This window comes from Marmota flaviventris, chromosome 2 (assembly GCF_047511675.1).
Source record: "Marmota flaviventris isolate mMarFla1 chromosome 2, mMarFla1.hap1, whole genome shotgun sequence".
Lineage (NCBI taxonomy): Eukaryota > Metazoa > Chordata > Mammalia > Rodentia > Sciuridae > Marmota > Marmota flaviventris.
Genome location: NC_092499.1, coordinates 120,113,350 through 120,129,424, shown reverse-complemented (window position 1 = coordinate 120,129,424; position 16,075 = coordinate 120,113,350). Strand labels below are relative to the sequence as shown.

The 16,075-nt window shown below is 50.1% G+C and overlaps 2 protein-coding genes across 6 annotated transcripts; both read right to left on the bottom strand.

Moving 5' to 3' along the window:
- Nucleotides 1-345: 345 nt before the first annotated feature.
- Nucleotides 346-8,199, bottom strand: Neil1 (nei like DNA glycosylase 1). 5 transcript variants are annotated; one of them, XM_027925837.3, is made up of 11 exons: nucleotides 7,898-8,199; nucleotides 7,129-7,192; nucleotides 6,006-6,459; nucleotides 3,011-3,130; nucleotides 2,857-2,920; nucleotides 2,548-2,647; nucleotides 1,873-2,000; nucleotides 1,529-1,556; nucleotides 1,291-1,352; nucleotides 933-1,098; nucleotides 346-766 (listed from the first exon to the last, which is right to left on the bottom strand). In XM_027925837.3, the coding sequence occupies exons 3-11, from the start codon at nucleotides 6,437-6,439 to the stop codon at nucleotides 696-698; spliced, it is 1,173 nt and encodes a 390-aa protein (XP_027781638.2). In that variant the 5' UTR covers nucleotides 6,440-6,459; nucleotides 7,129-7,192; nucleotides 7,898-8,199; the 3' UTR covers nucleotides 346-695. The 5 variants fall into 5 exon arrangements, with proteins under 5 accessions (XP_027781638.2, XP_027781639.2, XP_027781637.2 ...); XM_027925838.3 differs by lacking the exon at nucleotides 7,898-8,199 and adding an exon at nucleotides 7,554-7,622; XM_027925836.3 differs by lacking the exon at nucleotides 7,129-7,192.
- Nucleotides 8,200-11,083: 2,884 nt separating this feature from the next.
- On the bottom strand, nucleotides 11,084-14,983 carry Commd4 (COMM domain containing 4). The gene is made up of 8 exons (XM_027926091.2): nucleotides 14,838-14,983; nucleotides 13,183-13,254; nucleotides 12,884-12,949; nucleotides 12,648-12,687; nucleotides 12,243-12,362; nucleotides 11,983-12,063; nucleotides 11,467-11,643; nucleotides 11,084-11,360 (listed from the first exon to the last, which is right to left on the bottom strand). Exons 1-8 carry the CDS (start codon nucleotides 14,838-14,840, stop codon nucleotides 11,320-11,322), a joined length of 600 nt encoding a protein of 199 aa, XP_027781892.1. The 5' UTR covers nucleotides 14,841-14,983; the 3' UTR covers nucleotides 11,084-11,319.
- Nucleotides 14,984-16,075: the final 1,092 nt, after the last annotated feature.

The window sequence follows — 16,075 nt, the reverse complement described above, 5'->3', positions numbered from 1 at the left end:
TGGGCTGCAGCCCCTGAGAGAGAGATTGGGGACCTTGGGTGACAATATGCCAAGAGATCCTGAGATAAAAAGCTCTTCCCCTGTGCCAGTGGGCAGAGAAGCTGTGAGTAGCCCAGGTCAGGCTGGTGAAATAGCCAGAGACCCTGAAGAACTTTAGACTAGAAGAGCTATAGAGCCTGGGCTATCTGAAGCCAGAGTCTCCACACTTTTGCCAAGTGACTGGCCGTGTCTTCTGATAGCTAATCTCAAGGGCTGGGATGGGAGCTCATTTTGCCCTGTCTCAGGGTGAAGTAGCAGGTCCTTCCAACCTGGCCATCTCAGAACTTCTGTAGCAAGCCCAAGAAGTGCCAAGAAATTCAGTTTTATTAATTTAGTTTAAAAATGCATTTCTCACATGGGCTTTAAAAAATGTGGAAGGTGGGGCCAGGATTGTTGCTCAGTGGTAGAGCACTTGCCTAGCAAGCATATGTGGGGCACCACATTTAAAAAAATAATAATCTATTTATTTGTGTCCATCTACAACTAAAAAAAAAAAAAAAATTTAAATGTGGAAGGTGACGTACAATGAAAAATATCAGTTGTGTAGGGAACAGCCACAGGCTTGGGGCATAAAGCCCTTCGAATACTTAGGGAATTCAGATGGGCCTCCAGATTATTGGCAAGGAAAGGGTGATGCAAGCAACACAAGTCTCTTGCTAAGAGGCTGAGGTTCTCCCAGATCCCTTGGATGGATTGTCAGCCTTATTTTTCCAGGGTCCACGGCGCTCTGCGGGGAGAACAGATGAAACAGTTGGCTCAGACCAGCAGGCCAGGCTGGTCCCAGTGGCGTCCATCTCTGTTTGCATAGTCCTGCATTGCCATCCCATTGGATCCTGAAGAGACACTTTCTAGGGGCCCCCTTCCCTCCCCAGAGGATGCTGAAGAAAGTCCACCTGTGGTTGCCTGTTTCCCCTTCCTCCTCCCTTTCTCAGGGACTGTGGGAGCTTTCAAGTCCTGTTGGAGGCTGGTCCCCTCAGGCTGCTGTATTGCAGTCTTCTTGGGAAGGTGTCTCCTAGCCCTTGGTGTTCTGGAAGGGGTCTTGTTTGGAGGTGGAAGGTCCTAGGCAGAGACACGTGTCCCTGAGAATCCATGGCGGGCTTTCCTCAGAGCAGTTCTGAGGTTAGTTGGGATTCACCATTGACCCCAACCCACCCAACTTCATCCAGAGCCTATATGGCCAGAGCCTGGCCTGAGAGGCATGGCCAGGGCAGGAGAGAGTGCAGGGGAAGAAGGAGGAGCTGGCAACCATACCTCCAATTTTTCCTTGGGCCGAAGCTGTGTTTCCTGGGATTTCTTTTTTCGGGATTTGCCCCCTGTAGGACATGAGACTGGAGCTGGAGGATCCTATGGCCTCAGCCCCTTTCTCTAGACTCCCACTCTGTGGGATTACTCCAGGGGTTTGAGAGGGATGGGATGAGGAAAGGTGCTAGAGCCCTTGCAAGCAAGTTCTTTATAGCTCTATTAGCCTATTACATGAGGAGTTGCTTACCTTTGGGTGCCAGAGGTCCAGGATCACCCTAAAATGGTACAAGGGCAATTCTGAATCAATCTGGGTTAGGGTAGGAGCAGTTTTCCTTGGAGAGGTGAAACACATCTGTTCAGATTAATATAACTCCCCACCTAGTAAAAACCTCCCCCAAATTTAGTTCATATCAACAAAGCTGTCCTGCTCTTGCACTGCTGAACTGGCTAGGACCCTGGGTGTCAGGAACGGTGACTCCTGAGAAGCCTCCACAGGTCCTAGGTATCTCCACCTGGGAAAGACCCCCAATTCCTGCCCTGTTTTGCCTTCCACCCCACAGGCTTCCCTTATGCCAGCCATAGAGCCCAAACCTGGAACCAGATGGTACGGCCATGCCGATCCCGCAGGGAACTCATGCCTGGCATGCCATAGCACCTCAGCCAGGCTCGAAAGGCAGCAAAGTCTTCCTCCCCGTGCTCCGGCCCGTAGCCTTTGCCCCCTATGGGACAGAGGAACCAGCGGAGGTCAGAGGGCAGACACAGGTTGAGGAGAAGTGGGGAGCCTGGTTCAACTTAGCCCAGACCTCAGCTGCACAAGCTGATGGACTGAGCCAGGGAGCCAAGCTCCCTCTCCTCCCACCTTTTTTTTTTTTTTTTAAATATTTTATTTACATATTAGTTTTTGGCGGACACAACATCTTTGTTTTTATGTGGTGCTGAGGATCGAACCCGGGCCGCACGCATGCCAGGCGAGCACGCTACCGCTTGAGCCACATCCCCAGCCCCTCTCCTCCCACCTTGATTGTGTGATTCTGAGTCATGGCTTCCCCACCCTGGAGTAGGGTTAAGAATCTTTGCCCTGTCCATTACATGGGTGGCTTGGGGGAACAGACACTTGCCAAGAGGAGGCTTAGTCTTTTTAGTCACAACCAGGTTTATGAACTCCCTCCTCCAGTTGAGGAACCGGGTCTCAAAGAGAACTGCCCCAGGGTTACACAGTATGCCGAAGCAGAGGTCACTGGCCATCTTGGCCTCCCCAGCTCTCACCCAGCTGAACAACTTCCTTTGGCACTGAATGGCACAGTTCCAGCAGGTCTGGATTTTGCAGCTTGGCTCTGATCTTCTGGCTCAGGGTCATCTCTGGACTCTGAAGAAGGGGCAAGGAGGACCGCAGGGCCACTCTGAAGGCAACAGACTTCTTCTCTGCGCTTGGCCAAAACTCTGAGGCAGCTCATTCCTCCCCCCACAAACACATTGTTGAGCTAAGCAGAAGATACCCATGCCCTTGCCACCTATGCCAACATAAGGTACTGACATGCATGCTCATGCATCACCCCTCCCTCTTGGCACCCTCACCGGCCGGTGGTGCTGCAGGGCCTCTAGCACAGTGCGGGCCTTCTCAAAGGGAGGGATCCTCAGCCTGGAGTGGTGTGGGGGAGGAGACCATGTTAAGCATTAGTATCAGCACACCTACCCCTGAAGCCCTCATGCCCTTGGCCTGCCTGCTGACCGGTACAGGATCTCTGCCCGCAGATAGTTGCCAATGCCATTGAAGAACCTCTGGTCCAGGAGGGCCTCGCAGATGGGCCGGTCAAAGGCCTTGTCTGATAGGTTTCGTAGCACATTCTCCCTGGAGGGGTACAGCCTGATGCATAAAACCCATCCCCAAACCCCTGGGGTAGGGGAAAGGGCCTGAGAGAACCTGTTCCTGAGTACAAGAAGACTGGGTGTCCCAGCTCCCCTCAGTGCTATGTAGGCATCTGGAGCCTAAGTTTTCCAATCTATTAAATGGAACAATATGGATTTAAATTTATTATGAAAGGTGAAAAATACCAATTAAAAGCATGTGTTCAAGCTAGGCGCAGTGGCACACACCTGTAATTCCAGCAACTTAGTGGCTGAGGCAGGAGAATTGCAAGTTCAAGAGCAGCCTCAGCAACTTAGAACCTGTCTCAACATAAAAAAGCACTGGGATATAGCTGTATGGTAGATTACCCCTGGATTAAATCCCCAATACCACCACAGACAGACACACAAAAAACATAAAAGGCAATATGTTCAAGGGACATGCATCTATATATGGTTGTGTGTTTATCACCAAAATTCCTTAGATGACTCGGGACAATTTTCAGCACAAGGTCATCACAGAACCTCAGGTATGTCTGCAGTCTGCAACACATCGTCTAGGATTCATGGTTGGTTAGAGACCATATGTGGATTTGACATTGGTTGGTTCCACTCATCTCAGGACCCTAAAGATTGCCTGGCTATGTGCAAAAGGCATTTGAGAGCAACCCCTGGCTACTAAGCACCTAGCAGCCCACCTCCAACTGTCAGGGTTCTCCTCATTCATGATGAAGAAATGCATCTTATTTCTTTGTGGAAAAAGATCAAGGAAGAGGAAAGCTGGGAATGGAACCACCATTTGACCCAGCTATTCCTCTTATTGGACTATACCCAAAGGACCTAAAAACAGCATACTACGGGGACACAGCCACATCAATGTTTATAGCAGCACAATTCACAATAGCTAAACTGTGGCGCCAACCTAGATATCCTTCAATGGATGAATGGATTAAAAAAAAAAAAAAAGTGGCATTTATACACAATGGAATATTACTCAGCACTAAAAAAGAATAAGATCATGGCATTTGCAGGGAAATGGATGGCATTAGAGCAGATTATGCTAAGTGAAGTTAGCCAATCCCAAAAAAAGAAATGCCCAATGTTTTCTCTGATATAAGGGGGGTGACTCAAAGTGGGGTAGGGAGAGAGAGCATGGGAGGAAAATTACCTCTAGATAGGGAATGGAGGGGAGGGAAAGGGAGAGAGAAGGAGAATAGCTAGGATGGTAGAAGGAGACGGTCATCATTATACAAAATACATGTATGAAGATGTGAATTTGGTGTCAACATACCTTATATACAAACAGAAATATGATAAATAGTGGTATAAAGGTGTATTAAGAATTGTATGTGGGGCTAGGATTGTGGCTCAGCGGTAGAGCGCTCACCTAGCACCTGCGAGGCCCTGGGTTCGATCCTCAGCACCACATAAAATAAACAAATAAAATAAAGATATCGTGTCCAACTACAGCTAAAAAATAAATATAAAAAAAGAATTTCATGCAAAAAAAAGAGTTCATGTATAATGCATAATTTGGCATGAACATACTTCATATACAGAGTTACAAAAAATGTGCTGTGAATGGATAATTATGAATGTAATGCACTCCACTATTGTCATGAATGTAAGAAATAAATTAAAAAAAAAAAAAGAAAAAGATCAAGGAAGAATGACTGGGTGATGGGTACAAGGAAAGCATGGCAATGCTGGGGTTAAGGTAAGGGTGGAAGACTTGCTGGGTGGGGCTTAGATCCCCACAGGCTCCCCAGTAGGAGGACCAAGAAAACAGCCTCAATGCTCATCATGAGAAACTCCAGTGTCAGCTGGCAGAAAACCTGTGGCCTGACTCCCTAGGAAAGGGGAAGTGGAAGGAAAGGCACCAGTTTCATGCCCAGGAAGGTGAGGAGTGCCAGCAGTGATCAAATCTAAGTGACAACTGCAGACACAAGTTCCCTCTAGGAGGGAGAACTTGCCAAGTGCACTTCAGGTCTTTGCCTCGGTGATTTTTGCCAGTTAGAATGCTTTCCTCCACAGCGTTACATGGCTGGCTCAGTTCTGTCAGGCCTTAGCTCAAATATCACCTTCCTGGAGTAGTCATTCCCAAGGCACTCCCCCACCCTCAGAGTCACTCTTTTCTTCCTTCACCTGTTGGATTTTTCCTGAGACATGTGTCTATTTGAACTCATCTTGTATTTCCTGGTTCCCTCATCCTATCGGAACATTAAGGCCGTGGGAGCAGGGGCCACGTTCTTGTTCACTCCTGAACCCCAACCTAAAATAAAGCCTCGCACAAAACAGAGACAGAGACTCATACATAATTTCCTCTTTAGAGGGAAGGACATGGCTGACACCATGTTATCTTTGACCGGTGAATCACATCCCAAATGAATTATTACTTTTCCTATAGGCAACGGTTAGTCATAGAGGAGACCACAGGACACAGTGCAGAATGTGGTAGGGCAATAAAACCTGACTTAGAAAGTATTATCATTAGGTGGTCGCTTTCACATCCCCTGAAAAACCTATGTAGCTTCACCTCTACTGTGTTGCCAAAACCCTCCACCTTTCCTAGCCTCCTAGGAGCACCAAGGAGCAGAGTGGAATTCTGAGCGTGAGCTCCAGCTCCAATGGTAACTGGCTCTATGTCCTCAGAGCAGTGCCCAACCATCCACCTCTGGGCTTCCTTCACCTCACACATCTGTCTTAGGTTTTCATATCCGTTGACTCAGGGAGCTAAGGGACAGGACGTGGACACTGTCTTGGACCACATCTGAGGGAACTCTTTGAGGGCTGAGACCCACACCCTGTTGGCCAACAAGGCACTTACCCAGAGCCAGGCCTGGACCTACGCCTGTTCATTACACCTGGGGCTGTCCTACCTGAACTGTTCATATTCCAGCAAGACACAGGGCCCACGACCTGGCTGCCACTTGCCCCCAGGGTCCCAGTGGCCAAATCGGCGGATGTCCACGAAGCACAGAGCCAGCCGCGGAGCAGGTGGAGCTGTGTAAAAGCGCAGATGGGCATGGGGTGGCAGTGCATCAGCAGGTGCCAACTGGAAGGAGCCAGACATGCCAAAGCGGAAGATGAGGGCCAGCGGCTCCTGTGGGGGCTGGGCCCCAGGCAGGGGACTCAGTGTCAGGCGCAGCTCTTTGCCCCGGGCTGAGGCGGAGATATGATAGGCACTGCTCTCAAAGGGCACCTCAGGGTTGCGGCTGACAGAAGACTTCTCCACACACCCACCAAACACCAGCCCTCTGCATGCTTCATTCACAAAGTGACTGGCCAGATGCAGCTCAGGGCCCTCCGGCATTCTGTGGGAGTGGCTGTGCCCTGTAAGGGGAAGGAGGGCCACAAGTTGGGAAAGGTGGCACCTTATGAGGTAGGAATTATCACCTGTGATTTACAAAGGACTGAGTGACATGGCCATCTGGGACTGGCAGGAAACTGCTGGCCTGGCTAAAGGCCCCATCCCCAAAGTACTGGACAGTCAGGGAACTGGGAGCTCAGGCTGGGGGAAGCAGCAGGACTCTCTTGTCTTCTGCTGGGGAAGCAGCAGGACATTAATGTCTTCCTTCCATTTGCTGTTTGCTTCCCCCACCCCGCTTTGGTACTAGGGATTGCACTCAACCACTCAGCCATATCCCAAGCCCTATTTTATATTTTATTTAGAGACAGGGTCTCACTGAGTTGCTAAGTGCCTTGGATTGCTGAGGCTGGCTTTGAACTCATGATCCTTCTGCCTCAGCCTTCCAAACCGCTGGGATAACAGCCCTGAGCCACTTGGCCCAGCTTCCTCCACTGCTTTCAGAATTAGGTCCCAACCCCTGCTGGTGCCTGCATCATATGCCCCCTCACACACACACACACACCCCACACACACTTGCTCCAAGCACACTGCTCTTCTCATCTCCAGGCCTTTTTCCCAGCAGTCTCTTCCATTGGGACACTTAAGGGAAGTCTTCTCCAATGCCCCAGAGATAGTATCTCCCTCCCCCCTACCTTGTCTTTTTTCTTGCGGCCTTCCACAGTTTGAAAGAATCTCACTGTGTCTCCACGCCTCTACCTGCCATGGCAACCCAGAAAGTAAGCTCTGCTTACTCATCACCCCACCGTTTAGATGGCCCTGCATCTGCCCAGCACCCACCGAGGGAACGTGCCCAAGCCGGATGGGACTCAGGGGGCTGCATACCCACACTGGGACGGCTGTTAGCTACCAGCCGGCCAGGACTGTGACGGGCTCGCCTGATCAGAGAGGGATCCAGGACCAGGACGAGGGAATGGTACGTCTGTGCCGGAGCCAGGTTCTCATACACCCGAAGGGGAGGTGGGGACTCCAGGAAGAGCTGCCCGAGCTCTCGGCCCTGGCCTCCGGGGAAATGGAGATGCCGGGTAGGCGCCTCGGTCCCAAGGGACGTTTAACTTACTTCTTCACTTTTGCCCAGCCTCTTTGCCACTTTCGTCTGATGCCAGGACTTTTTGGGATTGGAGGCGAAGGTGTGTGTCGGGTAGCTGGGGGACATTTAACCAGGACAAACGCCTTTACTTCGCCCTCCCCCACCTCAGCACCGCCGGGGTCTGGTAAACCTTCAGATTTCCAGGTTTTCGAAGAGGCGGCACTCTATGGCCCTCCCCTGTAGCGCCCCCGCTGCGACCCAGTCCTCCGCTAACTCTGGCTTCCTTCCTTCTCCAAGTTCCCAAATCCCATCCCATCCCATCGGATCCTCAGCTCCGCGGCGCACTGCCACATCACCCGCGCTTCCCGGAATACCTGCGCTCAGTGCGGATCGCAGGCACTGTGCAGTCACCGAGGGGTTAATGCCAGAGCCTAAAGGAACTCTGGGAGTCGTGGTTGCCCCGCTGGCGCTTGCTGGGAAGTGTAGTTCCTCAGGAGACCGCACCGACTGAGATGGGTCCCCCTAAAGCTGGGGGATTCCTGGATGTGGGACAACCTTAGAGACAGTAACCTGGCCGGATGATGGAGGAAAAACCTGTCTTCCCTCTGCCCGACGCCAGCAGGAAATGGGGTCAAATCTGGGGTCCTGAGTTGCAACGGTGTGTGCAGCTGGGGGAAGTGGTCCGCTAGTCCCGAGCAGAATCAGCACCCCCAGCAGGAAACAGTGACGTCCCAATGCAAAGCCACCTGCAGCTGTGCGCAGGGATGCACAGGTGCACCATAAACGTAGGCCCTGGGGACCCAGTGATGGCTTTAAGTGTCACTGAACACACTGTCCATCATAACACAAACAAAAACATCGTCACTGCCTGCTGGGCGGAAAGGGCAGTGAAGCAACAAAAACCAGATGCCCAGAAGTTGAACCCACTTCGGATAGTTCTGACGCCCGTGGGGGAGGGTTGCTTTGCAGAGACATTTAGGCTAGTCGGATTCACAACGCTAAAGTCTGGCTGTCACAGCCTTGGGCACAAAAAGTGTGAAGAAGATAGTATGCCAGGCAGGAAGGAACCTGCAAAGTCTCCCAGATGGGTTGAAAGAACCTGGAAAAGTGCTGTGCAGCTGCAGTGTAGCTGGAGGTAGTGCTAGATGGGGAGGACAGAGGGCTCTATTGGACCTTGGAGGCCTCTCTAAGTTGCATTTTGTAGCAGGCACTGGTGCCTGCCCCTACCCATGACATGCCCTTCATCATATTACTCTGCCCCCTCATCTATTTATTCACTTCTATTGGCCAGAAGCCTTTTAAAGTAGACAAATCATGACATTTCATCCCCAATGCTTCAGCATCCACCTCTAAAAAGCAATTTCCTTACAAGGCCAATACCTTTATCATATAAAAAAGTTAATAACTGCTTCTTTTTTAAAAAAAATATTTATTTTTTAGTTTTAGGTGGACACAATATCTTTATTTTTTTTATGTGGTGCTGAGAATCAAACCCAGTGCCTCACGCATGCCAGGTGAGTGCGCTACCAGTTGAGCCACATCCCCAGCCCCAATAACTGCTTCTTAATGTCATCTAATACCTAGTTCACATGTAAATCTCCCTAATTGTCCCCCAAACACTATTTTTTGGCGGGGGAGGGGTTTGCCTGGGATTGAACCCAGTGGTGCTTAACCACTGAGCCACATCTTCAGCCTTTTTATTTTTTGTGACAGGGTCTTGCTAAATTGCTTAGGGACACCATGACCAGATATATAGTTGGTTTGTTTTTCCCATCCTACCCACCTCATCCCCTTATCCTTCCTTTTATTATTATTATTTTTTTAATCTTGATACTGACCTTTATGAGAGTTCAAGTTGTTCCTTGGACATGTGAGTCACATTCATTCAGGATTTCTCTGAATGTTTCTCAGAGTGTCATTAACTTGTTCCACTATCTGGAGTTTTTTCTGCATGATGGAATGAAGGCTCAATGCTGGATCATACACATTCAGGGTTACCTCTTAGGTGCTGCTGTATACTCCAAATTGCATCACATCAGGATGTACAAAATACTGGGTTATGCCACTTTAGTGAGGATCAAATTGATCATGGGGGAGGCTGTGACAGTCAGACTTCCGCATTTCTTGGTTGTTGTTTGGTACCAGGAATTGAACCCAGGGGTGCTTAACCACTGAACCACATCTCCAGCTCCATTCATATATATATATATATAAACAGGGTCTGAGTTACTTAGGGCTTCACTAAATTGCAGAGGCTGGCTTTGAATTCACAATCCTCCCAAGTTGCTGGGATTACAGGCAACTTGTGGTGTGCCACCACACCCAGCTAGACTTCAGCATTATGAAAAGTGTTTCATACCTTGTGATCACTAAAGCAACCTATGGTGTGCTTTGATTTTTTGTTCTCTCATTTGTTTCAATTAAGATGTAATTTATATACACTACAATTCCCTTTTCAGTGTGAGTTTTGACAAATGCATACAGTTGTGCAACTATAGCCACAATCAGGATATAATATACATCACAGAATGACTCTCAATAGATAAGACATGGAAACAACCTAAAGGTCCATCTGCAGATAAATTGATTTTTAAAAAATGTGGCATATACACACAGTGGAGTAGTATCCCAACTTTAAAAAAGGGAATCCTGCCATAGACAACAACATAGATAACCTTCAGGACATTATGCTAAGTGATATGAGTTAGTCACAGAGAACTAATACTGCATGTCTATTTGAGGTGTCTAAACAACAAAGATTAAAGCAGAAAGGAGAATGATGGGTTATCAGAATGAGGGCACAGAAGAGGGGAAGTTGCTATTCAATAGGTATATAGTTTCAGTTATGTAAGATGAGTAGAGTTCTAGAGATCTTCTTCTTGGACTCTCCCTGCCCCACCCTGGCATCAGTCTTTCCAAAAGGAGCTCTGGTTAGCCTAAGCCAATCCTGAGACCAGACGACTTAGCTCTAGCTGCTAGAACGGAAGTCCAGCAACTGGGTAGTTTAAATTTATTTCTCACAGTTCTGGAGGCTGGGAAGTCCGTCCGTGATCAAGGTGCTAGCAGATTCATTTCCCAATGAGAGCCTGTTTCCTGCCTTGTGGACAGCCACCTTCTTCCCTGCGCTCACAGAGCCCTTCTCAGCGCACACACATGGAGAGCATGGCTTCCACATTCAAACTGTAGGGACATCACCACTCAGTCTGTAACAACCTTCCTATTGCCACTGAATGGTTCAGGCCTGGGTTCTTCTCTTTCTATAGAAGAGGGCAGACACAGGGCATTTGGCATCTGGGCCACTCACTTGCTACCAACCTGAGGACAAGACCAATGCAGAGACGACAGAGCCAAGAGCATCACAAGTCTAGGAGCCAGCACCCTATCTACAGACACTCCTATCTATGGACACACTGTTCATTTGGGGCTTCAGTCAGCAATGAGAAAACGAGTGATGGGCCAGGTCAGAATGTCACTTGGTTTCTTTCACAAAAACCCTTAATTAGAAAAAAGAAAAAAGAAGAAGAAGGAGGAAAAAAAAAAAAAAAAAACCTCACATACACTCCTTTACATTCCTGTTTATTTTTCCTGCTCACAAAAGCACCTGAAAGTGCCTTTCAAGGAGAGGAAATGCTAGAGCAGTTCCTCAGAAGCCCAATGCTGAAGTCTCAATGGGGAAGCCAGGAGACCAGGCCAGGGACCCCCAGCATCCTAGAACTGGGGCCAGGCCCAGAAGAGTTTTAGAAGGCAGCAACTCGACACACAAAGGGCAGCTCTGCACAGGTCAGGAGCACCCTTCTCAGCCCAAGGAGCTCATCAGGCTCTGGGCCTGCTTCAGTTCTGCAGGGGCAAGAAATGGACAGGAGGGAAGCAGTCAAATGAGGTTTGGGAGGGTCCCTGGGAGGGTCCCTCCCCCCTCCCCCCTCCAGGGGCAGCTGAACCTCACCTGCCAGGAGAACCTGGAACTTGTCTGCTGAGAGGGACATGACCACAGGCTGAGCTGAGGCACCTGGGGCAGGTGCCACCTCCAGTCGCAGGTGCACCATGGGCTCTTCCACAGAGCGCAGCAGGCTGGAGCTGAGAGTATAGTCCACCCTCCAGCCCACTCCTGCCAGCCTGTTCACTGTGAAACAGGGTAGGGCATCTCTCAGGCAGGCGAGCCAGGCAGCCTGCGGTCCACATCCTGGTTTGGCCTGTAATACCTCAAGGCTGTGTGGTCTCTCAAGCTCTTGCCCTTTGACCCAGGCTTGGTACAGGGCAGGTACTCAGTCATTAAGAATTCAAATATTCACCACAAGCCTCAAAGAAAATAAAAACTTCTAGACTGCAGTCTAGAGATCTAGGGCCAGGTCCCAGCTCTGTACCTGCTCCATGTGCTGAGGCCTCAGAACTGGCACTCAGCACACTGCATGCACCTTCCAGAGTGGAGCCTGGCACCTACCCTGCTGGGCCCCATACTCACCACGCAAGCTACAGGCCCGTAGGTGCTCCTGCAAGGGACTCTGCTTCTCCTCGTAACAGCGGCACAGGCTGGCTGCATGCTCTAGGGGCAGATGGCAGTTGGCTGAGGTGGCAGGTGGGGCTATGGATGGGACCACCCAGAGGGCAGGTTTCGGGCTCCAAGCCCAGAATGGGCAGGCACACCCCAGGGTCACATAGCCTGGCCTGCTCTTTAGCAGCCCTTGCCCACAGGCTAACCACCTGCCCATCCCCATCCTGTACCTTTGGGCAGCCCCAGCTGCTGCAATTCACTGGACAAGGACTCGCCATCCACACTATGCTTGGCTGCACTGGAGAGGATGAAACTCAACACGGCGACTGTGGCTTTCACATCACCTGACTCTGCAGACCCATGAGTGGGGCAGGGTGTCACTGTGGCTCCAGCCACCTTCCTGTTGCCCTTTCATCTTCAGCTCAGAGCCCGAGGCTTCCTTGAGCCATAGGCACTGCTACTGCCCCACCAGAAGCCGGCAGAGGATGGGGGCAGGATCACTGAAGTTTCTTCTCCTCATGCTACTCCACTAAGGCAGCTGAGCTAGGGAGTCTGCTAGAGGAGGGGTCCTCCATGCCAGCACCAGGTTGAGTTCCCAGGACCACCCAGGGCCTGTGGACACAGTGGCTACTCACCAAACTTAGCATCAGCAGTGAGCTTCAGGATCTTTTCATACTATGGGGAAAGGAGGCCCTCAGGGGGGTGCCAGAGCCCTGCTCGGCAGCCCCCACCCCCATCCTGCATCCTGTGTGAGGAACAGGCTGGGGCTGAAGAAAAGGAAGAGGGTGTCCAGAAAGGCTGGGAGGCTGGATCACCCACCTCCCTGGGGGTCATAAGGTCATGTGACAATGGGATCCTGGGCTGTACTTACATCAATCCCCTGTCCCAGAAGCTCCTTCAGCACCTGGCTACACAACAGCCGCAGCTTCACAGAGGACTGGAAGGAAGTGCTCATATTAGCCAGACTGACACATCTCACCCCTCACTGCTAAGGGACTGGATCAGACAAGGCTAGCCATGTGATCAAGGTCATGCAGCATGGGAGCATAGGCTGAGAGCACTGAGGCCCCAACCTTAGTGAGATCGCCAGTTAGATCCCACCCTCTACTTTCACAAACCCCAGTGCCAACCTCCCCTCCCCCCACCCTGAGAAAACTCCAATCACTCAACAATCTTGGCCAGTGTGCTGATCTCTGCCAGGACCCAGTCAGGACAGTCCAGATCACCACAGAACCGGAACCTCTGCAAAGGAATGAGGCAGGCTCGCTGCAGGGAGGGCTGAGGTGTGGCCAAGATCCATGTCCAATCCATGCCACTTGCCCTCCCCTATCGGCAGGCTATTTAGAGAACTCTTCTCCCTGACCCACAACACCACCAGACCTCGTTGGTGTCTACTCCAGGCATTGCTTTCTCTATGACAGACCCCATTCTGAAAGCCCAAGGTTCAGCAAGAAACAAATCTCTCTTACCTCCACTCCAACTCCACCACGGCTCCAGCCACAATGGTTTCCCTGCTGTTCCCCTTATGCCAACCCCATTCCCACCTGCGTCCTCACTGTCCCCTCTATGGTTTTCTCTCTCATTTCATTCAGGGCCCTGCTTAAATGACCCTTTGTTGAGTGGGCCCTTCCACATCATACTTCCTAAAATGGCCCCTTGCATAAGGAAATTTGGGAGTCCCGTGGATATGTTCATTATCTTGATCATGGTGATCCAAGGCCCAGCAAGATTTGGCCTTTGCTTGCTGCCCTGCCTCACCTTTCACCAATCTCTGATCAACTACTGTAGCTACGCAAGATGCATGCATTCTGGGGGGAACCTTACCCCCTCAAAAGAGTCTGCACATACTCTTCCCTGTCTGAAGATACCTTCCTGCCCTCTTTTTTTAAAAATATTTATTTTTTAGTTTTAGGTGGACACAATATCTTTATTTTTATGTGGTGCTGAGGATTGCACCCAGTGCCTCATGCATGCAAGGCAAGCACCCTACCACTGAGCCACAACCCCTGCCTGCTTCCTGCCAATCTTGCTTCCTAACCTCTAGTACACAAATGGACTTCACCAGCCAGTTCCCACTCCACCCTCAGGTGGATTCCATTCTCAGGAAGCCTCCCAACATCATGCACAAGGCACAGTCAGGCCTCTACCCCTGGAGTCTTAACTATGACCCTCAATTCATGCCTCCGACTTCACTCCCTTACTGCCACTTAATTCAGGCGCCTGACATAGACCAGGCACTCATCTGTTGAATGAATGGATGGATAAGGTGAGAAGTTCCAATATAAAAACTACTCTCTGGCTCTGGAAAGAGCAGAGAGGATTCTAATAGTGTGCAAGAATGGATCAATTCCATGGGACTGGAGGGCTGGGGCAGTGGGCACCTTTAGAGGCCCTCTTGGGAACCGTATAAGGACTCCTGCTCCTGCCAACCCCCAGTTCCTGCTCTGGGAGGCGAGGGCTCTTTCTTTTTTTATATATTTATTTTTTAGTTTTCGGCAGACACAACATCTTTGTATGTGGTGCTGAGGATGGAACCCGGGCCGCACCCGTGCCAGGCAAGCGCGCTACCGCTTGAGCCACATCCCCAGCCCCCGAGGGCTCTTTCTTCCAGTCAAAGAGCAGCCCAAGACTCTAAGCTGGTGGGTCTCATCTGTCCCATCCCTGGGCTGAGAAGCAGGGGGCGGAGAGGGACCGTTCTCTCCTGGACCTTCGGCCCTCACCACCGCCCCCGCAGTGGTTAAGATGAGCAATTCCCCGCTCCCAGGGCCACCGTCACACCCTTCCCGCCCCGGCACCCAGGCATTATATCTCGGCTGGTGCCTTACCATCGCGCCAGGAGGCCGGGGCGCAGGCCTTGCTCCTTCCGGTCGCTCAAGGTCAGCTGATCCCGCGATCACGTGATCCGTCTCAGCGCCTGGGAGGGGAGGGCCGCCCCGCGAGAGTGCGAGGTGGTCTCCGCTCGCTGGAGGTGTCAGGGCTCAAAGGCCAGCACGTTCGCCTCTGTCTCCAGAATCCTTTCCTGAAAACCGCCGGCGTCATTCCCCAGTTTAACTGAGGGCAGAAGCAAGGCGGCAGGAAAGGAGGAGGGGAGTAATTTCATTTGTTTATCTTGGGCAGGATCCCGGCGGCCACGGGTATTCGGGTCTTTTCCATATTTTCCACCATGAAGCGATCGATTTACAGTTGTGGGCTGTGCAAAGGGCATATTTTACAAACTTTGTTGAAATATGGATACATATACAGGAAATTGTGCATAATTTAAGTACAAATTCTTTTCTAAGTATAAAGCTTAAAGAATTTTTTGTAAACTGTACACCCCGTGTAACCAGCACCCATATAAGGAAAGAACGTTTCAAACCAGTACCTCTGCTCTCTCCTTCGAGTGTGCACGGGTATTTTATTTCATTTGACGAACCCTGCTAGGTGCTAGCAGAAAGGACTGTAACAATTTACAGAATCAGGAAAACCCTTTTCCTACAGCTTCACCAACACCAGACTTTTAATTTAATTTTGTCAGATCTGATGAGAAAAAATTTTTTTTTTCTCTAAATTGCAGTAATGTGCTTGCTGAGTGACTCAGCAACTGCGGATCTAGGAAAAGTAAGTTTCCAACTTTGACTTGAAAAAGCTTTTTTTAAAAAAAAAATTTAATTTTATTTGTTCTTTTCCTACATGCATGACAGTAGAATGTATTTTGGCATATTATACCTACGTGGAGTATAACTTATTCTAATTAGGATCCCTATCTTATGGTTATACATGGGTAACCCTGGTTGTGTGTTCAAATACAAGGCTAGGAAAGTTATGTCCCCTTACTTATACTGTCCTTCCTATTCCCCGACCCCTCCCTTCCTTTTGTTTCCCTTTGACTAATTCAATGGACTGCCTTGAAAACTTTTTTTTTTTTTTAATCAGAAACTAGACTAAGGAATGAAGAAGAAATTGAGTAGTTTGAGATCTCTTCTCTCCTCAATATTGTGGCTGTCTCATCTACACTAGGTCTGCTGGATATCACAGCCCTTTAAGCTTTCAAAGGACAAATAGAAGGCCAGGGATATAGCTC

Coding starts and splice junctions, on each gene's coding strand:
- Neil1 (XM_027925837.3), bottom strand. CDS start 6,439: ATGCCGGAGGGCCCTGAGCTGCATCTGGCCAGTCACTTTGTGAATGAA. Junction 2,648..2,856: donor CCCTGCAGCACCACCGGCCG/GTGAGGGTGCCA, acceptor CCCCTTCTTCAG/AGTCCAGAGATGACCCTGAG. Junction 2,001..2,547: donor AAAGGAAGTTGTTCAGCTGG/GTGAGAGCTGGG, acceptor TCTGTCCCATAG/GGGGCAAAGGCTACGGGCCG.
- Commd4 (XM_027926091.2), bottom strand. Junction 12,950..13,182: donor TCAGCACACTGGCCAAGATT/GTTGAGTGATTG, acceptor ACTTCCTTCCAG/TCCTCTGTGAAGCTGCGGCT. Junction 11,644..11,982: donor ACGGGCCTGTAGCTTGCGTG/GTGAGTATGGGG, acceptor CCTGTTTCACAG/TGAACAGGCTGGCAGGAGTG.